This window comes from Acanthopagrus latus, chromosome 11, assembly GCF_904848185.1.
Source record: "Acanthopagrus latus isolate v.2019 chromosome 11, fAcaLat1.1, whole genome shotgun sequence".
In the NCBI taxonomy this organism is placed as follows: domain Eukaryota; kingdom Metazoa; phylum Chordata; class Actinopteri; order Spariformes; family Sparidae; genus Acanthopagrus; species Acanthopagrus latus.
Window position 1 is genome coordinate 20359050 of NC_051049.1, and position 26062 is coordinate 20385111.

The 26062-nt window shown below is 39.8% G+C and overlaps 1 protein-coding gene across 25 annotated transcripts in view; it reads right to left on the bottom strand.

The window, feature by feature from the left end:
• sgip1a (SH3GL interacting endocytic adaptor 1a) overlaps positions 1 to 26062 on the bottom strand; it is a 78656-nt gene that overhangs the window by 22643 nt on the left and 29951 nt on the right. For 19 of the 25 annotated variants that reach the window (XR_005077723.1, XM_037114533.1, XM_037114540.1 and 16 more), the window contains 10 exons: positions 11831 to 11894; positions 11108 to 11132; positions 10279 to 10341; positions 9499 to 9562; positions 8788 to 8972; positions 6726 to 6734; positions 3639 to 3650; positions 1760 to 1781; positions 1568 to 1658; positions 1050 to 1132 (listed from right to left, as the gene is read on the bottom strand). Coding sequence is in view for 24 of the 25 variants with exons in the window: in XM_037114533.1 (XP_036970428.1) it covers positions 1050 to 1132; positions 1568 to 1658; positions 1760 to 1781; positions 3639 to 3650; positions 6726 to 6734; positions 8788 to 8972; positions 9499 to 9562; positions 10279 to 10341; positions 11108 to 11132; positions 11831 to 11894 (618 nt within the window). In the remaining variant the exon portion in view is untranslated. The remainder of the gene's footprint in view (positions 1 to 1049; positions 1133 to 1567; positions 1659 to 1759; positions 1782 to 3638; positions 3651 to 6725; positions 6735 to 8787; positions 8973 to 9498; positions 9563 to 10278; positions 10342 to 11107; positions 11133 to 11830; positions 11895 to 26062) is intronic. The other 6 variants (XM_037114546.1, XM_037114547.1, XM_037114549.1 and 3 more) reach the window with 6 other exon arrangements.

Genomic DNA, 26062 nt, shown 5'->3' on the forward strand with positions numbered 1-26062 from the left:
TTTCTAGTTATATCAGCCAACATGGTGCAAGATGCCTTTATCATATTATGAAATATTGGGTTCACAATGTGATGTAGTACTTTCAATTTTCAGGAATTTTGTTCATTGGATTTATCAAAAACATCATCAGATTATCTTTTTGTTTAAAATTCTTTCAAACAAATATCCAATAAATTTACATCATATACATTCACTTGGGAGTAACAGCTAGCTAAACCAGAGCAGTCTAATGTAGCATTCCCACAATAAATTCTAGTTTCATGAAGGTTATAATGTTTCAGAGAGGTGTTTATTCATCTATATGGTATCTGTTTAATTGAATTTTATTTTATTTTATCCACCCCATTTAAATCCATGATGGTAGGCGAAATAACCCACTAAAACTGCACCCTCCAAAATTACCATCAAATTTAATCAGCCCCTCTCTCAATCAGAACTATTGCAGTTGTTGTAGGCGGCTACTTAAAATCTAGCTAATAAACCTTAAATTTTTAAACACAAATTCAGCATCTTGTGAAGATGAAAACATGATTGGTAACAAAGTAAGAGATACTGGTGTCACATATACAAAGCTGTTTTATTTCTCTGAGGGGAATTTGTACGAGTTGATATTAGTTATGCCTGACATGGCTGTTGCATAACAGCCAGGAGCTCTCCCCAAGCCTGCACTGCTAAATCCTACTGGACTGGATGAAAGTGGGTGACAGCCGAATCTGAATATCAACGAGCTGCACTGTGTACATGAACGTGACCTCCCAGACCCAATTTCAACTTTGACCTTAGCAAAGACAGATGGAGTGAATCCACTACTGCACAGAGAGCCTGAGGGAAGAACAATGATGTTAGAGAAATAGGTGCGGGTGAGGGAGAGGAGGAGAGAGTAAGAAAGAGTATCTGCTATGACAGCCAAGCAGGGCTTAACTGGCAGCCTTAAAGAGAGTTGTGTTAAGAAAGCCTTTTTTTCAATGTGTTCCTATATATAACAAATATGGTGTCGAAAAATCCAACAACCGACACAAAGACATTAAGAGACAAAGACGGTGCATTACCTTCATTTTTCGGTTCTCCAAAGGCTGTGTCCAGAGGAGGCCCAAATAAGGCTGTGGTGTCTTCAGAGACAGGTGTTTGTGGACTGTTGGAACAGACAAAGGACAATATGAAAGAAGTTGCATCACTCACCAGTTGTAGAAATTCATTTAGGGAAACAGCTACACCATACATATAAATGGAGCAAGCTATCAAATGGTGCTGGAAACTCAGAAAAAGACTGCCAGTAAGAACTGCGCATGTATCTTAAACAATATACATGTTTTTCTGACTAATTCCATCTTAGTTTTCATGAATTTGATATGATTAAATCCCCAGTTCATCTGAACATGGCAGAATGTATCAATCAATGTACCATGACAGAATGTATTTGGACTGGCCAAACTCCTAAAAAGGCCTGATGATGTTCGATGGTAAGCATTGACTCATTCAGTATAATACATATTGTACACTGCAGTACATTTAGATTTAGTGGCAATGGATTGTCTTGAATGTTGTCAGTGAAGAGTGGAATACATACCTTGGAGGTTGTGGTGCTGGAGCTGGTGCGGGGGCGACAGTGGGTAGAGTAGGGACGACACGCCTTGGTCTGGCAATCTCCTCACCTGGACCCATAATGAAATACCATATGTGACTCTCGCAGCTCATTCTCTGAAAATAACCACCATTAATATTTGAACCTGTGGTGAGCTACGGTGAGCCTGATACTTACTGGATGTGTTCCTTTTCAAACCCTGTAACAAAAAAAAAGACCCAGTAAAATATAAAAAAAAATCCAAAGACATTAAACTCAAAAATGCCATCATTAAACAGACAATAACCAGTACAATGTTACATCAGTTCAAATAGTTCACAATTATGCTACCATCCTACAGCGCACACTTTATGTACAACAATTGCAAATATGCTGATAAACTTAGAGTTATCAATGCATGGCAGTGCAAACTAATCCACCTTATTTTTGAAAATGGCAAGAATAAATGTAAACCTGTACAGTAGTGATGGTCAAATGCTAAACTTCATTCTCAGGTTGACTTAATCTGATGAGACCTGAGAGCTGTTGGTGCCACTAGGCCAACCACAAACTTGAAGTTGTTACTTTGGTCTTTATGAATTTTTCTTTATTTCTATTTGCTGATTAAGAATCAGGTTTAGGTTTATTCTTTTATGTTGGGTTAGGGTTTGGCTTTAATGTTCAAAAACACATTATTTTTCCCATGCTGATCATTGCAAATGTTATGCCCAGACAGAGTAAATAAAGAAACTCTTTGTTTTTATGAATAAACTGATACTGTTTTACTATGTTTATATGTGACGGACCCTGCCACCTTTACAACTTCAAACAGTGTTCTGGGGACCTAATTTTCCTGTTTGCCTTATCATCTCATTAATAGTATAAATATTAGATTTATGAGTTTGAATTTCTTCTCCAAAACTATATAATGCCCCTTTAAAAGACACACTTTCTGAATACTGGCTGTGTGCATTTCTCTGCTGATTAAGCGTTTTGATACTTTCACAGAATTTATAAAGCTTTATAACTAAAAAACAATTACTCTCACTTTCAATGTTATGGGACCTTTACCTGTAAATGGTTGCATAGTTAGCGGCAGAGTGGTTGAGAGTGTTTCTTGTTTAAGAACAGAACATGTTAACACTCACTGCAAATCCTGGAGGTATGAAATTGGATAGTCTGATGCTGATCTGCTTGAGAGTGGTCACTTTGAATCATTTCGATATAATTTGTAGTGTAAATGAATTATGCTTTATAAGTGATTCACTGAATGATGTGCATTCACTAAAATGTGGCACGCAAAGTTCTTAATCTTCAGAAGCTGCGTATCTGCCACTAGGGATACACTAACATGGTTAGTATTGGGTTTGAAAACAGCAACTTGGTGAACTGCTGCTGCCTGCAGTGGAAATGTAAAAAGACTTCAGAATATGCTTTTGAAGTCTTAAGAAGCTAAGAAGCCTGGTACCAGAGAAGGTGTGCGGCTGAGAAGGTTGGTGGGAGGAAAGTTAAAAAAGAAATTAGTTTTGTTGTTGAAGAGGCACCAGCACAAGAATATTGCTTCTCCTGCTGCGTTCTTAAACAACCAGGTGAGTGCGAGCATATGTATGACTTCACCATGAGAGGGAGACCAAGAAATACCAAGAAAGGCAGAGAGAAGATAAGGAGAGAGAGGGGGAGAGGAGAGGGGGAAGACGGGAGCAGACGAGATGAGACACGACACAACGATGGGGAGTGACTGAAGTAAGACATCAAAGGCTCCAGCTGTCAAAAGTGCAAATTTTCTCTCCCTACGGAGACATGAAGCCATTCAAGGTGAAAAACAAGCACACCAGTGAGCTTTAGAATCCGGAATAAATATGTACACTTGCACGTATGATTTCATTGTTATGCTTAAATATGAACGTCAAGACAAATCAGCTAACACTTTTGACCCCTCGCCTCAGCCACTGAACCCACCTACGTATTTTATGTCTTATTCAACCAACTCCATGGACAAGGTGAGGAGTCAAAGAGGGCAAGAAGCAGTGACATATTTTCGGCCTGACCCCAGGAGAGGGAAGAAAAGGACACTTACCGGGCTACGTCTCTGTGACCAGCAAAAAGGAAGAGAGAAGAGACACCTGGTCAGAGAGTGACAAATCAGTAAAGCAGACATCATATGTACATCAGGAGAAGAAGAATGTTGACCTGGCTGGTCAGATCTGGGGATGAGGATGATAACATGTCCATGGAGATGTGTTTCAGGTTCATGTGTGTTAAATTTTATGAGAAATTGTTTGTGCGTCCTTGAGGTTTTTTGAGCATAAACGGAAATATCTAAAAACACGTGATAAGAAATGTCATTATTAGGACACAGCTGAATATGACCCATACAAACTGACCTATGTGTTTCTGTTATTGCTTGCTGATGGTGAGAAAAAGCAAGGTGTGGTAATTCCTGAATCCTCTAATACTACAGTGCCTATAAAAAGTATTAATACCCTTGGATGATATTCCCTTTTATTGCTTATATAAAAGGGAATAATGATTAATACAATTTGGCGTTCTTGACAAAAATGTACAAAAATAAAAACCTTTGTCAAAGTGAAAACATCGAAGTCCTTCAAAGTAATGGAAATTAATCAAAAATATATGATGTAAAAGAAGTGACTGCATCAATATTCACCCCCTAGAAAGTGACTGACCTATACCAACGGTCCAGACTGTTGGTGCTAGTAGTCTCACAATTTGTGAAATGTAGATTACCTGGGACAATGAACAGCCCTGGAGTTCAGTTAAAAGCATCATCAATGAAAGAAATATGCCAAAATATCCTCAAAAAATGAGTGACCGTGCAATATCGTGACAAGTGAGGGAGGCCACAAAACACCTACGTCTACTCTGAAGGAGTTAAAAGCTCCAGCAGCTGAGCAGGCAGAGACTGCATACAACAACTGTTGCCTGGGTTCTCCAATAGTCAAAGCTTTATGGGAGGGTGGCAAAGAGAAAGCCATTGTTGAAGAAAGCTCATTAAATCTTCACTAGAGTTCACCCAAAGGCATGTGGTAGACCCCAAGGTCAGCTGGAAGAAGGTTTTTTGGTCTGATGAGATCAAAATGGAGCTATTTGGCCATCAGACTAGACGCTGTGTTTGGTGGACACCAAGCACTGCACATCACCACAAACACACCATCCCCACCATGAAGCATGGTGGTGGCAGCATCATGCTGTGGAGATGCTTCTCAGCAGGAGGCCCTGAAGGGCTCGTAAAGGTACAGGGCAAATGAATGTAGCAACGACTTGGGAGAAGTTTTAATCAAGCAAGACAATGACCCGGAGGAAATAGCGAAAGCTAAACAGAGATGGTTTAAGGACAAAAGGGGGCCGACTCAAGGGTCAGACCTCAATCCAATACAGAATTTGTGTCTGGACATGAAATGGGCTGTTTCACGCCTGATCCCCATGCAACCTGACAAAGCCTGAGCAGTTTTCAAAGAATAATGGAGTAAAATTGCGGTGTAAGCCTGAATGAGACCTGTCTACAGAGCCATGATTGAGGCCAAGGGTGCATCTACAAAATATTGACTTGGAGGGGTTGATCATTACACATATCTCTTATTTTACATTACATATTTTTAATTAATTTACATTACTTTGTAGAAATCTATTTGTAATTTTTCCATTATTTCTTGGGGGGTGGGGGAGGGAATTTTTTATGTCAAAAAATCCAAATTATATTGATTTATGAAAACAATAACAGGGGGAGACATCCAGCGGGTTAATACTTTTTTTTACAGGCACTGTATCTGTGAACTTGCTGTGGCTGGGCACCATACAAAATATTTTGTGGAGTTGCCTATATCACCTCATTTCTATCTTGCGCCATCTCCATCCCCTTTCCTTTATTTGTTAATCTTTTTGTGACAAACCATGTCATTTTTTGCCCTCTAATCCTTCTCCTTTCGTTTCCCCTCGTAGTCTCCCATCCGCCCCCTTGATCTCTTTCACTTCTGCTGAAATCTCTCCATCTGCCTGCGTCATATCTACCACGAACCAACCCTCTCTTCCCTCCATCCCTCACTCTTGTGCTTGTTCCAGTTGTGCAGTGAGCCGTGAGTGATTAAAGTGATGCAACAAGGGGGCGGGACATGCTGATGGAAGGGATTCATTTCATTGGCAAGGTTGTGGCAGGACACAGCACAACACTGTTTGCCATAACCAATCACCGACTTCCTGCAGTATGTAAACAGGAAGACCAACAGGAAGTGTTGCAATCTGTGACCTTTTAGCCTCTGTCAGGGATTAACAATGACCTTTACCACACAAGTAGTTGTGTACAGACAAGCCAATGTTAAAAACAAACCGCTCCAAGCTATTGTTGGATGAATCTGAACTCATTAGAGCTCTTTTGTCCCATTTTTGAAACTCAATACTGTATCTTTTCTTTTTTTCAAGAGTGAAGACACACTTAATATCTTTCAGATGGGCTGTAAATTGACTGACTTTGCCTCAGGGAACTAGATCTGACTGCATGGTGACTGACCACACTAATGTCACACAATATGAAATATGAAGACTTCACCATAAAAATAATTCTTCAAAATCAGACCTCTCTGATTAAAATGTTGTTGACGATAGTACGAAGGAGGAATAAAATGCAAGCTTTGATTATTTCCAGTATTTTAACTCCATCCCCGACCTTTACCCTGTCTCCTCTGTTGCTTGTAGTCTTGTTATTTGGTCTGAGAACTGGAGGATAAAAAACTCAAGAACCAATTAAAATCAGATTAAAGATGTCTTAGTCAGCAAAAAAAACAAAAACCTTAAAAGACAGCACAGTTGAACTCAAGGCACCTATGCAAACAATTTCACGTGTGCCATATAAATGCTGAGTAGTAACACACGTGCACACACAGTAATCTGTATAAATACCACCACCATGAAACACACACACAAGATTATAATAACATATCACCCATTTACCTTATAAATGCAGCCAATAAAACCATGATATATTGGTTCATTTGCAGTCAACTTACTTTCAGCAACAAAGAGCAGATTTTATATGTATAAAAACATTTATACGCAAACCATTAAGTAGATGGATGGATTAAAGTATTACTGTAACAGTCAAGAATAAAAAATACATCTAAACACAACAGCATGCAAAGCAAAGGCTTACCGGACTCCTCTACAGAAGTTAGCATCATTAGAGGCAGGAAAGGAGCGAGAGATAAAAGACAAATAAAAAGAAGAGAGGGTTGGCAAAAGTTAGGAGACTAGAGGGGGAAGCATATCAATACTGGCAACTCAAAGCAAGGCAAAGCATCTGTGTCTGATGTAGGCAGTCATCAGCTACAATCATTAATACAGACGGATGAACCAGAAGTAGTATGACTCCTCACTGCATTCAGACGGTTCTTCATCCCTCCATCCACACATATTACCCACTACTCCTCCTAACATCATGTGATTGCTGAATCCTGGCTTAGATTGTATGTGAAACAAGCTGTTAACTCAAATCATCATGTCCCCCTCACAAACTTGTGTACATATGAATAATTCATGCAGAATATGCCGGATATTACCGCAGAAGTAAAGCTCAGGCTGTCTGCTAAATACAGCACTGCGTATCAGGGAATGTGTAATACTTTGTGTTTAAGCCTTTTCACAGCTCTGGTAAGAGGTTGTCATATTTACATGCAAAAACCAATGTCCATACATTAGATAGAATATAGTCAAGGGAAACTCAATGTTGTACACATGGCTGTGGGCTGCTGTGAAGTATGTGTCTTGCTTTTTAAAATAGGAGCAAGTCACACAACACATAGGACTGGTTCAAAGAAAAGCACACATCTAGAAAAAGTGGAAAGAAGCAGTGTTTGTTCCTAGAGCCCCGTTAACACTTGGTCCCTCTTCCTCTTTTCATCAGACCGTTTTATTGTCAGTCCACAGCCAAGGTTACCCAGAGTTGCCAGGGACTGGGAGTGACTTTGTGACTCATGCAATTTATGTGTGAGCAGAAAAGCTCTGCACAAGCAAACGTGATGCTAATTTGAACTGGTGGGGAGGTGAAGGTGGCAGTTTCATAATCACCACTACAGGCCAGTGATTCCAATGTCACGATCTTGTGTAACATTCAGGTGAATTGACAGGATTACATGAATTACAAGAATCTTTCAAAGAAGGGCATGTCTATAATCCATTTTAAGTTACATTCACACATATAATTATTATATTCAACTAACACTAGAATGCGTAGTAGTTCCATAACCAAATCTGTCATATTTTGAGTGCTGCAAAGACGATATCTTCAAAGTTTTTTGGGAAAAAAAACAAGCACTTTAATCAAAAACTAAAAGATACCAAATTCACAAAACAAAGAAAAGCAGCAAATTCTGAAATTTCAGGGGCTAGAACTGTGAAAAGGTCTATAGCTAGGTCATTTTTTCCTCAATAGATATAACAAAACCCTTGTCAGCAATTGTTTTGTTGATCCACTTGTCACTTCAGCGCCATATTTATGAAGACAAAAGCCTCAGTGTGGCAAAAACAACCAATGTCTCCGATGTAATTCACACGTGCACACAGCCATGATCAGCCATGGAAAGACCTTCACACCAGATCAGGTTAACAGAGCCTGCAGGTGAACACACGGATTAAATTATTGAGTTCAGAAGCTCCAATGACCACATGCAATCTCACCGCACAGCAGACCGACACACAGGTTCATTGTGCCCACTTTCCTACCTGAATTATTCAAGGCTGACACTCAAGCTAACTGTCCTCACTAAAGAACACAGGAATTATGGCGAGAAGCTAAAAAGGCAGGGTCTCATGGCTAATTACAGGCTGTTTAAAGGGAACATGTGCATGAATTTCGGACTCAGCTGAGCTGCATCAATTCAAACAAGTGCTTCACACCCTGCTATTTGGCGGTTCTGTTTAGTGGGGACATCTGTCCCACGTGAAAACGAGACCTGACTCAACAGGTGAACACTGACGTCACAGACAGCACTGACCGAGTATTAAATATATGGAATTCAAGCTATCATATAAACCTGACCTCAATCGTCACAGGGACATGGATTGTGATTTCAGACGTGGGCTCAGCCTGTAAAGTGAAGCTGTGACCCATTCAGAGATCTTATCATTAGGTAAAACAAAACACTGGGATAAAGAAGACAAACACAATCTAAAACACCAAAACTCAGCCGTCTGTTAATGATGTCAGGGCTACTCACCATAGGAGACGGGGAAAGGGCTATGTTGCCTATGGAGGCTTTGAGCTCGTCGACCGATGGCGCTGTCACTACACAATCGGCCGGCAGCGGCTTGATCTTAATTTTGAATTTTTTTCTGTGGTCCTCATCTTCTTCTGACTCATCAGAGGAGAAAAAGTGGGTCTTTTTGGTGGTGGGCGCGAGTAGTATGGTGTGTCAAGGAAAGCAAAGCACAGTCCAAGATTTATTTGACATTTGATTAACATAATATCATAAAGGCATGTATGTGATTGCACTGGGTAACCAAACTCAGCTCCTCAACAAGAAACTACCCTTTTAACTTGATGACTGCCTGAAACACTCACAGAGACAGACAATACAGAGAGAGAGAGAGAGAGTGTCTCTGCTTAGTATGAACTGACAGTTTGGGGAATCAGTATGTTGATCAGAGTAATACTTCCATGCTTCACAAAGATGTTGTGGGGTTTTCACTTCTTTTGAACTTCCTGTTTTCACATCTGCTGCATCAATGACTCATTCTTTTGAAGCTGCGTTATGCGCCTCACCGTACCGTCTTTATTTAGATCTTTGTTAATTGGGTGTTTTTACACTTCGTTCAGAAGCTAACAAACTTCATCATAATTAATCTCAATCTCCTATCAGTATGCACCAGTTTAAAATAAAACAAGACAAGTTATTTCTGTTGATTAATAAATGTATGTATGAGGATATCTCCCTCTTCAGACTCCTCATCAGGTCTGATGCTGTAGCCCTCGTCATCCACCTCAGGGGAGTTCTGAAACACGGAACAGTGACTCAGTATAAACCCTCTTTGATGACAACAGCAATCATTAATTGATAGTGAAATAATAGTTCAATAACACTTAAGTTAATAACATTTGTTAATGGTTGATAAATTGTGTGCAGTACATTTATAAACATTATCTGGATGGCCATTATGACATTACAACTGATGTTTATAAACCTTAAAAATTGCCTAATAAATGGTTTATAATGCATTTGAATGTTTGTTAACAGAGGAATATTTGAGTGTTTGTATATGATCATTGTATGCGAATAAAATGCTTACAGAGAAACAGCAGTTGGTTCGTAGAGTACCGTTGGTTAATTCAGCCACAGTTTAGGTTCCCATTGACATATTCAAACAATTAATTACACAAAGACTTCCGCTCAGACCAAATGCATAGTTCTCTGCTTAAACATGACTAAACACATGTTGACAAAGTCATAATCTGGATGTTAAATTTAAGCACAATATTGTTGAAAATGATAACAATTAAAACCATCATCTTGATATACTATTGTTGACCATCTCTAACATGTCACATGACAAATTTGTCAATAGCACAATGATTTTACAATAACACGGATCAATACTAAGCTCATTTAAACCAAATGAAAAACAAAGCAGCAGTGGGCTGGTGAGGATCAAACACTGTGTGAAATCAGTAAGATATGTAAACATAATCCTACAGTCAAACTTATACTTACATATCTGTCCCAGTCGATATCACCGTAGAAGCCATTAGGGGCCCCATTGGTCTTCTTCTGAGACTGAGAACAGAGAAATGCTTTGATTAAAATCCCACCAGACGGTGACGGTACAGTATATTCTACACTATTGTGCTATCACTGAACGTGTTTCTGTGTTAGCTACTGATCAGTTAAACTATGCTGCTGCCAATTCTGCTCTATAAACCTTTCTCCTGTGTACTCCTGATGTCATGTCACATCAAACTGTCCCATACTTTCCCATTTTCCTCTTATAAGCACTTATCTGTTCTATGGTTCTGTCCTCTTTCATGCTTGCAACTCCTGGTCAAATTAATGTAATACTGGAAATTTTAAATGTGTTTTCTTGAAACTAAACTGAATGCTTGGTCGCCAAAGAACTGATAAGGATTCTTGTAAGTACAGTACTGCATAATATTTTCAAGATTTAAGTCTGTTAAAGCTACCCAGAGGACTTAAGGGGATATTCTGTTGCCCTTTTTGTAGACTTAAAGTCTCCTCAGAGAACCTGCTAATGAAAAGATAACTGAATCAGCAACACTGGCAGTTGACTGATGAATGGACAAACACAATGTGAGGTCTATTACCAGTCTAACCTCTAAGCTCTAAACTAAATACTCTAGAGGTTAGTCTACCCACAGAACTAGAGTCTACAGTTCAGTACCGATTCAACCTCTTGGGGTTCCTGGCAAGTAAAAAGAACACACATAGTAGATATTATAGCTCAAAATCAAGACTTACAGAGTGAACAGTAATTTATAAATGACTGCAGTGGTTGACATATATTAAAATATTTTCTGTTACTTACACCCCCGTCTCTGTCTGGGGACCCCCTGTGAAAAAGAAAAGAGGAGGAAAGAAAGAAGAGCACGAAAAGTCACGTAACATATGAGCTCTTCAGTTTGATACTAATTGCTTTGCTATTTAGCAGAGCTGCAACATTTAATTTGAGCATTCAAAGAAATGCTTTTCACACCACCATACCCACACACTTATTCGCTCAAATATCAGACTCTCACAGACACCACAGCACAGAATCAATTTACACTAAGTCTACATGTCTCATGCACAGCTACAGATACAGGCTGGAGAACTATCATGCTTCAAAAAGATCCTGAACAAATATTTCATAAGTAAGCCAACTGGTCTATTTAGAATTGTAAATCCATAGTAGCCTGTCATAAAGGATTTGTTCAAACAGATTTATTTGTACAATACAATACACAATACATCACTGTAGCTCAGAATTGACTCCTCAGCTGTGAATCATAAGAGAAGTGGCAGTCTTACATTTATTTGACAAGACCTGCACTCAATACTAATCCTGTAATTGTTCTGACTTATTCTAATCCTTCCATTCTGCTGTAATATGCATGACCTGCAGCCATGTATCAGTGTTTTCTTAAAATAACTCATAATTCAGAGGTTTCACCCAGACCTCTGCTCCACTACAGGAACCAACAACTGACATACCTCATGCGTTCATGCCTTGTGTTCACAAAGTACATCAAGAAGACAGATCAGGACTTACGTGGAGTCATTGTCCTTTTCTTTCTTCCGTATCCCAAAGGCCTTCCTGGTACGTTTTTTCAATCCTGAGGAGAAAAAAAAAGTAGGAAAAGGGTGAATTACTGTGTGAAGAGACACCAAAGGCATGACTAAAAGGTGCTGTCTGTGGGTGGGTCAAAGGGTCGGTGGCGTCAGCTGTCCTGCATCCGTCAACCTGGAGATTAAAGGTGATGTTTTTATGTATTATTGAGTGACTTGCTGAATCACTGTGAAGGCAAAGGCTGTCTTTTATAACTAAAAATGTGGTCATGGTCATCGCAGATGGACAGAGAGCCATGCAATTCCCAAGGCATCATCTTGGAATGGAAAACTCATTAGCACCGTGCAAATCAATGTGCCAAGGATTTCACAAGAATAGCTTAGAGAGCATGAAGAGTCGGTAATATACAAAATTATTGTGTCGCAAATTCACAATGCGACACAAAGCATATGGGATCCAGTTTGACTCCCACAACTAAGTTGGAAAACTTCACTGTCTCTCCACCTCTACTGTGTACATGACAGCATGGCTTGATCATCAGCTTTCCTAATGAAGGTGCTCGCTGGTCAACATACAAACTGAAACAACACGCTGTTCAGTGCATACCTCAGCCAAGACCCAACAGTCCCCTTTAATTAACACAAGCCTAATCCAATATCAAAATCGATGGCGCTGTATGACTCTTAAAATTGAACTACCCATAAAAGCTTAACCATAATTTAAACTCACTAGATCTAGGATCCACATAAAATTGAACTCACTCTCACATACCAGCCACCTGAATACGCCTGTTTGTTTGTTTTTTCCATTAAGATCCATGCATTATTCCCTGAGAAATTTGCAGAAATGTCAAGAAAAGCCTTTCTCATATGTGAGAGGGTTTGAGGAAAGCGGTTCAGTAGTTTTTGTGTAATCCTGCTGACAACACAAATATACAAAAGCGGGCACTGGTGAAAACATAACCTCTGTCGTTGTGGTAATGACTGCTGTATTGTCAAAGCAACAAGTGTGAGAGTATGTTTTGGCCTTGACAGAACTTTTGGTAACTTGATGTTTTAAATGCAAACTCAGGACCTTGATACAAACACTGGTAAAGAAAGCAACAGTGTACACATCTAACCCCCAGCTGAGTGCAAGTGCAGGACAAAAGCAGCATACAAAAGAGAAGAAGCTGGCACATGGAATACTACAACCTTCAAAAAACTTGATGCAATGATCCAGCATTTCAGCCTTATTTTGCCCTCTATTTTCTTCAGTCAACAAACTGAAAATGAAGCTTTTGCCACAGATTTGCAGAAATGTTTTGCGTGTTCTGGCAACTCAATCAGGATGTCATCTGGGCTGAATTACCAACACAAGTTTGCAAGAAATTGTTTACACAAAAGTAGGAAGTTCAATCACAATCCCTCCAGCTCTAAGTCACTTTAAGTATGTTTCATTTTACTCATTCAGCTATACAATTATGTCAAACAAACAAGTCTCAAAAACTCCTGACTTGCCCTTACCCAGGATGAAAGCCCAGTTGTCTCCCTCCATGTCTTTTCTGACAAGACTCTCATTCTTCTTCGCTTTTGTCTGTTTGTGAACTCATCACATCATCTCGTGAACCAGTCGATCTCTCCCTCATACCACATGCACGTTCACACTGAGCTTAAGGCGGGAACCTGATGCTACCTCTCGCTAAAGCGCACACGTGAAAACGCACACACACACACAGGCACGGCATCACGATCCTGTTCTTGATCTTCATCTGGTAGTCAAATTCAACACCAGTGAGGGCGGCGCTCATGAATTAAAGACATATGTCATCATTTCTTACATTTTGTATCATTTCTTTACTACGCTAATCTTTGCGTCAGAATAGCTGCAGCTAAAACAGGATCAGGATGAGTAGGATGAATGACCACTGCCAACGCTCAAATAAATGTCCCAGTGTGGAAGAAAAGCCCTGCATATGCACAGAACGGAGGCACATTCACAAACACAAAGGCTTGTCCTTGTATACAGAAAGGCAGGCACACATGTTAAGGGCGTATGCAGGGACATGCACACTTGTCAAGAAACTGAGCTTGATGAATATTCATGGACACTAGAAGATCAGGTGTTAAGAAGCAGCACCTGTTTGAATAAAGCTACCAAAGTCATTATTTAGAGAAGGAGAAGAACTAGAGGAGATCTATAAAATATATATTGGAAGTGGAAATTAGAGACAGTTGTGGGATTGAGCAGAGCAATTAATACCACACAATTTGTTTTTTTAAGCAACTTTCTACAAACAAATCATCGGTAAGGACACTACTAAAGCTATCATACTGCTTGTGTTGGTGTTTGAGAGTTGTTTGGTCATTCTGTATACAGATACAACGGGAATTTAAACATGTGTACACACATATGGACACTTCCTCCTCATGAGGTTCACTTTATGTCCCTCACATACTCAAGGTTCGATTTATGTGAAGCTAGAGTAAAGATTGCTTCTTTCTTCTGTTTTCTGGGGCTTGACAGCTTCCTCTTTCGGATCATGGTATGGCATCTGTCAGAGGCCTCAGTATGAGGATGCAGCGTGTTCTCAGGGATGGAGGAAGCTTAAATTGTTCAACAGCTGTATTACAAAGCCAATGAAGTTCAAACATTTCAGCCACAGCTTCTACAGGTTCTGTTTGAATCTCTGCAGAGTCAATAATCTGAACTTAATTTCTTATTTTTTCTATTAATTTTCTGCTTGATGTCATTCACAAGCAAAATCTTTTATCTGTTCTGGCCAAATGTAATGCTACCTGTTGATTCGATGTCAAAATCTGGTTGAACATAATTATCCACCATGATACTACTTCATCCTTTCTTCATCTCTTAAAGCATCTTGCTCCATGCTAGCATCTTCTCTTTAACTTTTGGCACCATCAAGGAAAACCAAAGATTCTGAGTGTTGTGTGTTTTTTTTAAACTGCACTTTTGTTGTAACAAGATATATCTAATCCAATTTGAACATTTATTTATGCTGCAGTCTCGTTCCATATGACTAACCCTCGCTGGCCTCTCTTTTTTTTCTCCTCAAGTCTCTTTCCTTCTTGTGTAAATCCAGCGTTGCCCCCAAGCAAGAGCTGACAGGTTTACAGCTGTGCTGATGAAAGAGTATTTTGTGCACGTGTCAGTGTGAACATGGCAGCCCTACCCTAGCTACGCAAGTCAGTATCCTGCATTATGTGAGATCTAAATCTATCTACTATTTATTTATTTTTTTATGTCTTTACCTTTATTTCCTTTCACATTATTTATTTGTTTCCTTTGGATGAGGATTATTCTGGGAGAATATGGCGTCATATTTTCATCTTTTTGCACACAAACAGCTCAAACACACACAAACTGTTCACACATGATTCAACTGACGAGCAAAATTTGCTAACAATATAGTAACTTATTTAGTACTTCATGTTTAGATCACAGCAGGACCTCTATCTGATTGGATGACGTTGATGTGAAAGAATACATGAATCCATATGGCAGGGGTTAATTAACAGAGGGGGAAATAACAGAGCAGGCAGTACACACTGTTTAATGACTTAATGGCTTCCGTTCAGAGGGATACTAGCACAAGTGCTAACGTAATTAGTGGTCTCTTCTCAAGACACAGTAATGTAATTCTAGGAAGAGCCACATGACATGAAGCCAAACAGGACAGGACACTGCCAAACCTAAAAAAAAAAAAAAAAAAACACTGGATGACAACTAAAGAGCAAGAGGACACTGACCAGAGTTAGACATTTACTGTAAAGTACCTTTAGAATAAAACAAAGCCATGTCTTTTCTAGTTTTCTAGACTTAACGGTGATTTATGGTGAAATATTTTAAAGGTACTGTTTAGCTGGTCACTGAAAAGACTTCAAAATCTAGGGTTCAGGATAAATTTGGAGAGGTGGGAAGCTAACTTTAGAAAGGGTCCCAAGGAGGGAAAACAAACTCGTAACAGGAGGAACACCACCCAGAGCACCGCACAGTGTATCATTATTATCACAACTGCAAGGTCCACCCTTGAACCTACAGAGGGAGGTTTCCGCAAAAAGAGCCATCCTGAAACACAGCAATTATACTGCAGATTGTAGATTTACACTGGGGAAGTTGTTCAGTGAAACTCACTGTTGCTGTATTTTCACAAACTGAAGCAAGCACAGTGACCGTTAAGCATTAAGGGAGGACAGAGACATTTAAGGTTCTTGAATTCCAAAGTTATCTCAATATATATAAAAACATTAACAATAGGCCAAAATGTTGAATAGACACCAGCGTTGTCACCTCAAAAACCCATGCAGTTGTTGGTGGTGCCTGTTGACAAAAATCAGATATGATTTCTTACAAAAAAGCGCAGACATTTTCAGATCTGATTTGATAAACAAATCGGTTTTGCCTGCTGCCTGAACATACCATAGCATTAAGTGTTTTGCGTGAGTCTTAATCGCCTATTGTGTGATTGGGACTGTGATCCCTTGGCCTTGCTTGTGTCTGCTCCTGCTTCCAGGAGCATTAGCTGCAGCTATGTTAGCCACAGAGTTAGCGAACTCAACTGGAAGGGACACCATGCTCTGGATACACACATACACATATGCACAGAAATGTAAGTGACACACTGTTGCACATATGTGCTACAGCACACACCCACTAAAACACTTCTCTTAAAGTAGAACTCCACTCCTAGACAGGCAGAGCAGAAGCTGTTTAACAAGCTGTTCCAAAGGGGGAAGAGATGAGGAGGCTCTATAGACCAACCAACAAAACACACACACAGCCTTTGCTGCCAGCAACAGCAGGGCAAAGCGGACCAGGCTGGGCCACTCCAGACTCTGGATGGGAGACCTGTGCTGCTGTGCATAGTAAGTAGTGAGGACAATAATACACCATTGAGATCTAGATGCAGAAGAGTCAGACGTTTTTTCTATTCAAAGGGAAAAAAACAAACATATATATAAAATCTAGTACCTATGGCTTTTGAATACAAATGTAGATGTGAAAGCTTTTAATCAACTTCCTGAAAGCTCATTTGTTGCTTTTTTATTCTAAGTGATAATCTTAGAAATCCCATTTTCTAAATCTATTCCAGTGACTTTTTTTTTCTATCTGATAGTGCGTTCAGCCCAAAACCCAAGAGAATACACTCATCTTCAGTTTGGTCTGCATGACTATAAAAGTGAAAGAAAAAACATGATAGTGTACAGTATGCATGTTAGAGCATGCTAGGTGGAAAAACAGCATGCAGTTAAAGGGTGAGGACGGTACGTTGAGTTGTTTGGGGTATTGTGTCAGTCTGACAAAGCACGAGATAGTGCATGTACATCCACTGACAAGCAGGTATGCAGGTTAGAAGAGTAACATGAAATTGGCAGAACAGGACGAAGATTTGTAGTCATATAAAAACATGCTGACAGACAGAAGCAGTAAATAGACAGGGGGACAGGCAGACATATAGTAGACATACAGAGAGATAGACAGACATATCACAAACAAGAGGTTTAACAGGCTCTCTGGTTGGAGTGACTCATTCACCCTTCCGGGCCCTGAGAGGCGGGAATAGGAGGAGCGCGCAGGTGAGGACAGAAAAGCTGCTCAAGACTGGCAGGTAGACCAACATTGACCTTGCACTGTTGCAACGATACCGGAGGGGTAAAATGCCCCAATAGGAGACGCGTGACATGCAGCTATGTGAATGCAGCCTCATTTTATCCATGCACTGTTCTGCACCGCTGCGTGGAGCTGAAAATCCGATCTCAAAACGGAGTTGTATTGCTGAGGAGAGGGGAGTGGTGAGGCAGATGTATTTATTTACTCAGGATGTGCGGAGGGGAACCGTATTCTTCAATGCGGCAGCTACGACGCTGCATTCTCATGATCAATCTTTACATATGAAGCATAATGTCTTAAGATATAGACAGATTTGCACTGATTTCAAAAGCTCTTTGCAAACCAAGATTTATAGAAAGTGACACAAGCAAGAAAGTGCACATGAAACCATTTGAGCTCCCCACAACATCTCTCTACTGGCAAAGATAGGCAGAAAGCCATTCATTTCCAACTATAGTTTCCTTGCACATTTCCGGACAGCACTTCTCTCACCTTCCTACCTCTAACCCAAAGATGGAGGAAGAATCTGAAAGAAGAGGCCAAGAGGAAAGAAGTGGTGATGTCCCTCCTGTCTTAATACCTGGCAGAAGGAACAGAAAAGCTAAGGGGGCACAGCATAAGAAAACCTCCAGAAATGGCCACTGACAGCCATCAGCTTGAGCCTCGCTGTGCGTTTCAGTGAAAGAGCCTGTGTCAGTGTGGCAGAGGCAAGACAAAGAGACGGTGTCAGTTTGCGTTTGTGCCTGTGGATGCTAAAATTAGGCCTTGACTGTACTGTCCAGGTGGCTGCACTGTGAGCTATCAACTGTAACACTTGCAGTAACAACGTGCCCAATGCATATAAACACAAGCACACACACATACACGTCCACACACACACACACACGTCCACACACACACACACACACACACACACACACACACACACACACACACACACACACACACACACACACACACACATATATACACGCACACACACACACACATACATTTCTGTTTTGCTGCACGGATGCACCCTTTGAAAAAAAAAAAAAAAAGGAAGACATATCATCGAGTGACGTCATCCACCACTAAGGAAAGTGGGTCAGAGCCAGAAACCATAAAGCAGAATGGCAGCAGTTGGTGCAGAGATGAACAAAAGATATCGGAGAACGCCAGGACGGTGATGATGCATCCATCTGTGCAGCTCTTGTTTTCACTCTGTATCTAATATCTCATTCATGTATGGCTAGTTTTAGAGGGATAAATAAGCATAAGCATTCAACAGACAAAGGCCTGAATAATATAATAATTATCTCAAAATAAAAAAAGAATTGATGGCTGACATTCTCAGCCTAGCCTCAAGTGCCGTTTAGTCATACTATGACATACATTACATAAGTCAGTTGACAAAAAAGGTGTTTCAAGTTTTAGTATTAAGAAATAAGCAATGATAATCAATCTCAATAAAAAATGAACAAAATACACCAACTGTAAATATGAATATTTGCATTTTTTTTGTTTTATTTTATGTCAAACTAAATAATTTGACTCCAATCCAAACCTTTTTTTATGTCAACTTTTAAAATTTGTTCAGTGGTAAATTGACTTTTCCAGACTAATGACTGCTCAAAGCACTCTACAACACTCGTCACCCATTCACACACACACACACACACATACACTGATGGCAGAGGCCACCATGCAAGGTGCCAACTGCTCAGCAAGATCAATTTGGGGTTCAGTTTAGTGCTGGAGGACACTTTGATATGCAGCTGGCGGAGCCATGGATTTGAACCTGTGACCTTCCGATTACTACACAACCTGCTCTACCTCTTGACCTAGAGCTGGCCTACACTGTAGTTTTTGTGGTGACTAGTAGTTGAATCAGTGACAATAACTGGCGATTGCAAGCCTATCTGGAACTAAGAAACATAATCATTTACTATCAAAATAAGTATAAAAGTTGTCTGATAATCACTAAAGTCATTACAGCACATTATTAGACTAAAGCTACATGTTATGCCAACAGTACAGGACTATTTGAAGCACTTGTCTAGCCATGTCATCCTCCACCCCCATCTTCCTTCTTCATCTCTTCCCCCCATCCTCCCTCCCTCCTTCCCGCTTGTCTCTATAAACAGCCAGCACTCATGGTTTCCATCCCCAGGCTGCATATAGCATCCACCAAGGACTGTGTGGCGAATGACCCTGCTGCACAATCAACAAAGAGGCTTTTAACGTGGCTGTTTGGCACAAAGACACAGGGAGTAGATGTATTTTTCACCTGTCTGTCCATTTATTGACACAAGACTTTCATAGATCGGAGAGGCAGATATGGGAACCGAGTGCCCTCTCCGCCTCCAGCTGGTGCTGAAAGCGCTCCTGCGCTTGTCACAGTGTGACACTTTCCTACAAGTCTTCTTGTTTTAATATAAACAGAAAGTGAATGGTTGTTTCTTACCAGATAATGTGAATTATAATGATGCTCACACTTTCAACCAAGATACATGGTGTGACATTATAAACACATTTCTCGAAGCATTTGCAAATCACAAATGTGATTTTAAGATCTTGAGATCAGCAGGGATTCTTTCTCTGAGGTCTTTGTAAAACACTTAGTTCACTGTTTTTGTTTTTTCCCCATTTATTGTGTCTTTTCTACACACACATTGGAAACAGTTTGAAGCGTCTAAACTTCACAACAACAAAGCTTCAGCTTGAAGGTACATCTAAAGTTGTTGGTCAAAATCTTATATATAGCGTTTGTGTTGCCAAACTACAGTTGTCAAAACCCCTGCTAGGCCTCCGACTCCTCCCTGGAGATAAGCCCCTGCTATTTCAGACATGTCCTCCTATCAAAACAGATCACCACAGCCACCACTGAGGAGGTAAAAAAATAAAAAAGTAGAAATTCTGCATCCCTCTTTCCTCTACATTAATCTGACACTACCCAAAAATGTCATCTGCATCCACCTAACTGAACTACATTACTACAGGGTGATCAAATAGTAAGGTGAGAAAAATATCCTCTCTTCCCTTTTATGCATGCTGTATTTTGGAGCATTCCATAGTTAGTTGACTTAGCTGTGAAGTGACGTTCAACAATCAGTTCAGCTAGAGCAGCAGTTGCTACAGACGATGGGGCAAAGCAAAGCCATCCATCTTATTTGTGTGTCTTTTCCCAAATGTACACTCGCTGTGCACATCAGCCTCCATCACCGGCACACTGTGTGCCTGCTAGATGGGCCTGCTGTTTCTCATTCCTCATGATAATATATCTATTTCTGTGCATAAATTTCAAGATGCATTTGAATTTATTCAATAAATACACATCCCGTTCTTGCACAAACTAACATACTGACACACAAAAAAAAAAACAGTCACGGTTATCATTGAGGTGTGAGACTGAGGTGCTAGCTGCCTGCATGACAACAACCTGAAAATCCGCCTCTTAAAAGCTACTGTAATTGGACAGAAATATTTCTTTCCTCATTTCAAGCCTCCTCAGGGACAGTGAGGCCACATGTGACGTCAGCTAGTGTGATATTGTCTGGTTTTCAAGGCTAAAGCTGCTCTGGCATTTTAGCCGTTGGCTAGACAACACAAACTAATGCAAGACACCTCCACAGTTGAGTGAAATTGTTGGCTGACGAGGATCCTGACAGTTTTATCTTTTATGATTATTCTAATCATCATTGTAGAAATCACATTAATACATAGCAGGGGGGGGTGATTAACAGTTGTGTGTTGAAATTCATAGCCGTGCACACATATGATGTAACAAAAATATAGTATATTACAGATAGTACAAGTACTTCATTTGGCTTGCTGCCCTTTTAATTTCTTTCAGGCCCCTGCAGCCTCGCCTTTCTGAAAACACTACTAAAAGCTAAAATTACAGCAACCTTCTTAGACATTAGATTGTGCTGATCATCATTCCAAACACAAGGCTGCTACAATGGATTTAGTGCATAAGGAAGCCTGACTGCAGCTCCACCTGCCCTTTGCACAGTTTTCCTGCTGCTGACCTTTGAAAACAAAGAAAATCAAGTTTTGCTGTTTCCTCCCTCAGCCGTAGGTCCCTGTTTTTCTCTGGCTCTGGGCTAAAATGTTAAAGATCTTGATTATTGCCCATTTATGTGAAGCAACAGTCTGACATTTGATTAGTTCTCAGTGCTCCAGTTTGGCTCTGTTACAATCACATATTGATCAAGACTCTACCCCTGGATGTAGTTTTCTAAGGTGAAGTGTACAACATAATTTACACTGACAGTTACATAAAGGAAAGTATAGTATATAGCGTAAGGTTTGAAGATGCACACTGCTGTAAAATAGTGCAACAATAGCACAACTCATACTACAGCATAATCAAAGCAGAAATAAGTAAGATAAGTGTCATTTTAAGCCCCCTTAATATATTATTTTAAACTAAATGACTGCTACTACTGACGATCTCACTTAGGATCAACAACCCAGAATGACACTCTATGGTAATTTCAGCAACAGATGATGTAAATAAATCTGTTTACAGCGCCTCTCATACAATCTCATGAGACAGTTTTACACTGACAACCTATCAAAGGGTGATAGAGAGCTGAAAGAAACAGGTGAACATCTATCTGAGGAACAACAGACAGACCAAGTCAGAGCTCCATCAGATTACTATTCTTCCACTGACATGTTATTGAGACTATATCAGTGTATAAGCATCTTGCTGTAAGTCTGCTTTTCTGCCCACCATTTTCAGACTCTTACTGCACTGTGCGCATCTGATTATTGTGAAGATATTATTGCAAATACCAGATTCAAGGTTTGCCTCAATTCACAGAGAAAAGGAGTCTAAGATTGTGAAAAAGCAAATATGCAAAACACATAAAATGCTAATGACTTAGCTGTCCAGAGATTTTAATATCAAGTGCAATGATTTAATGTTGTTGAGCCATAAGGCAAAAGACACTGTGGGTGTACAATGAAGTCTGATTCACAAATGACAGGATGGATCATTTCTTTCTTTCAAAGAAGTATGAACTCTCCGTTGTATTAAGAAGGAGACGTCGGAGGAGGAGGAGGATGAGGGAGAGGAGGGATTGAGGGTCTGTGGTGAGAAACACTTGAAGCACGCGTGCACACACACCTACAACTTTATACGCAGCAAACAAGCCCACATTTGGTATGAGTCAGTGATGAATCAATTCCACAAATTTAAAGAACAGATGGGCCAGTAATGATTAAGAATAAACATCTAATCAGATACATGAAAAGTAGGACTTTTTTTCCCAAACACAAATGGATGCAATTGCAATTATGGTTAAAAATATTTCTGATTGAATCAAATTTAAACAAATGAATGTGTTGTCCACATAGTAGTATTTGCTTACCAACACCTCAGATACCATCTTATTTAACCTATAATCCATCTCCTGCATGTGGATCAATCTGATTAAATCAGCATGGATGGAGAAAGGGTTTGTCAAACTGATGATTTCAGTTAAATCAGTATTTGCTGAGGGGTTCAATGCTCTTATATCAACAAATATCAACAAAACTTGAAATGACATAGCCAAGATGAGTAAGTACCTAATGATATTGCTGAAACTCATCTATACAAAAATTTGCAAATTGCTAAAACAACAAAGATAATCTGCCGGTATTTGTTCTGCCTTTTGTTGTCTTGTTAATTTACATTACAAACCTTTGTATTGCAGTAGCTCTATGATAAACTAAATGCCTTTGTGCATATACAAGGGCTTAACAAAATAGCATGCAGCTCTGCAACAACCATTCCACTTCTGCAGCTTATGAATGTCAAATCCTTGCTTTACAAAGGTAGTATTTGTTGCAAGGCATTGGTACTGGGTGGCATATCAAGCACTCACAATACTGTCGCGCAATATTAAGGAGCTACTATACACTTGCAGGCCAAACTGTATGGATGGACAGAAGAAAACCAGAGGTGTTTTAGTGGAGTTATTCGGTATAAATACATTTGCTTCAGCTTGATCCAAACCACAATTAGGAGAGTGTTATTTACTCTCCTTGATTGCTTTGATGGTAAAACTGACACTTTATTAGGAGGCTTGAGATAATAAAATCCAGCAACCAAATTTACAACTGTGAAACGGTATGCTATGCTACAGAAACTCTGCTCCCACTTTCAATTATACACAATAAACCTTTCCTTTATGATCCCCAGCACTGCTTTATATCAGTGTCCCATAAACTAGGTGTGTGTCTAAGAGTATGAGTGTTTGTTAGTAGATATAATCCTGGGAATCACAACATGTGTCTTGTCAATGTACTGTATGGGCACTCCTCTCAGTGTCAAGTCCCTTTTTCAAAATTGGTCAAAGCACCAAGTAACCAATCAGATGGACTGCTTTGATTCCAGCTGATACACTCTTATAAAAACTGGGGATGGACATTGTGAGAAATCAGTTTATCCCTCCATCATCTTTCAAATACTAATTTTAAAATCATGTAACTGATGAGTTTAGCAACCCTTTAACTTACATAACTGTATTGTCCTTACTCTGTCCTTCTGTATTTCTCTTTTCTATTTCCAGTCCTCTTTTACTTCATGTAATTTCCTGTCTATGTATGCATGTAAAAGTGGGGGTAAAGCTGACAATAATTAATAAAGGGCCTCCCCTCCCACAGGTCCTGTTAGTAAGGTAAGGTCATTCATCAGTGTGTCAGTTCCTCATAGGTCAGCACTGCTTCAATACTCTATGAAGAGCAAATAGACTAAGAACTTAACTCTTAGCACTTCAGAGCCTCTAGAGACCTGATCACATAGAACTTTTAGTTCGAGTAACTTCATTTAGCGTATGGATGGTTTAATTTGCTGTAGTGATTAAATTATCAATTGATTCCTTGAATAGCTGAATGGTTGGCTCATCCATTAATTGTTAAATGTGTTTATGTGATTAAAAATACCAGATATTTGCTAGTTTTGGCTTCTCGAATTCAGGAAGAAATTTGTATTTGGGCTGTTTGTGTAAGACTGCGTGAGATGGGTATTTGGCATTACGTTTGACATTCAAGCTCTAATTAAATGATTAAACTAAAACGAAAAACTACTGATTTAATTTTATTGCTGCCCTGTTTGCATTTTCATTATGAACTTGTAACCAAAACTATATGTATCCCCACCATCTGCTAATTCAAGCTCTAATACTCTATCAATTTTACACTTTATGATTATACTTACAGCCTACATTGGGAGCACTATTCAACCCATGAAAATGGCTGGATGTTGTCTTATGCGTCTCTTTAAGAGCTTCTTCAATTGTGAAAAAATAGCACTGACAATGTCATAAAAGGTTTAGGAGTACGAAAGAGGCTGTCCTTCTGGTCTATAGAAAATTCAGCATTTGTAATAGTGTCATTAAGTGTAATAGCAAAAAAGTACCAACAACACTGGATGGTGCTAGCAGCAATAATACTTAAGAAGGTTTGTTAATATTGTCTCTCTAGATTCTTTGTTTTCATTCAAGTCCTTGTACTTCATAAAAATTGGGAATTTTGGCTTTCTCAGCAGCCAATCAGATGTTTCATTTACCACGCTAGTGATATGACTCGTCTAAAATTAAGGTTACGGTAAATTACACATGTGGAGATGTAGGAAAGAGTGGAAAAGAGACACAGGCAGGGAAGCAAACAGCAGATTGCCCAGAACGAAAAGTTTCCACATGAGCACCAGGCTGTGTGTGTGTGTGTCTGTGTGTGTGTGTGTGTGTCTGTGTGTCTGTGTGTGTCCTTGTCGAGATGAGGCTTGACAGAATGTTGATATGTATCAGTAGCTCAGATGCAGCCCTGTCATGTCCTCCTATTTGCCCGAGGGAGCACAGGAAATTACTTTGTTTGTAGAAAAAAACAATTATGAAAATGAGGATGGAAAAAGGGGGAAAGTGAAGGAAAGTGCAACATATCATCTCTGAGGAGACACAGAAGTGACAAGACTCAAATAGAAATGAATGAGAGCAGCAACAAAGGCTCCATCTTCTCCTCCATCTCCTAAAGAACTGGCCTAAATTCCTGTGGATTACATTTGCCTTATTCCTTCCCAACAATCTAATCTCAGTTCATTCCGGTTAAGGCTGACCACTGACTCCACCCCTCCCCTGTTCACACCCAGATTATAGGTTTGGTCAGCTTTTGGTTGGAAAAGGAATGTCCTGACTGTCTTTGGTTCATTAAGACAGGGGCTTATTAAAAACCTCTGACTACATCTTCTCACAGTACCAGTCCTCAAATAAAGAACCATTGACATCCCTGAAAGGAGAAGCACTGGTTGTCTCTTGGGTGAGAGGAGGGGAGAGTGAAAGTAAGAGTGACACAAGGAGGGTGAGAAGCAGAGGGAGAGAGGGGATGTGGAGAGACCACGATGAACCACAAGATCTGGAACCACTTTGAGAGAACACACCATCAATTCCAGTGTCACTCTAATGGCCAGTAATCTGGTGTTCTGGAAATTCTTATATAACCTGCAGGTTGAGTGAGGCTAGGCATACAGGCTGTGTCTACCCTCATGGTGTAGGTAGATGCAGTCAAGCTGTACCCTAATCTAGAGATATAATCTAAACATAGTAAATTACAGTACAGAACGCCCAGCTGGGA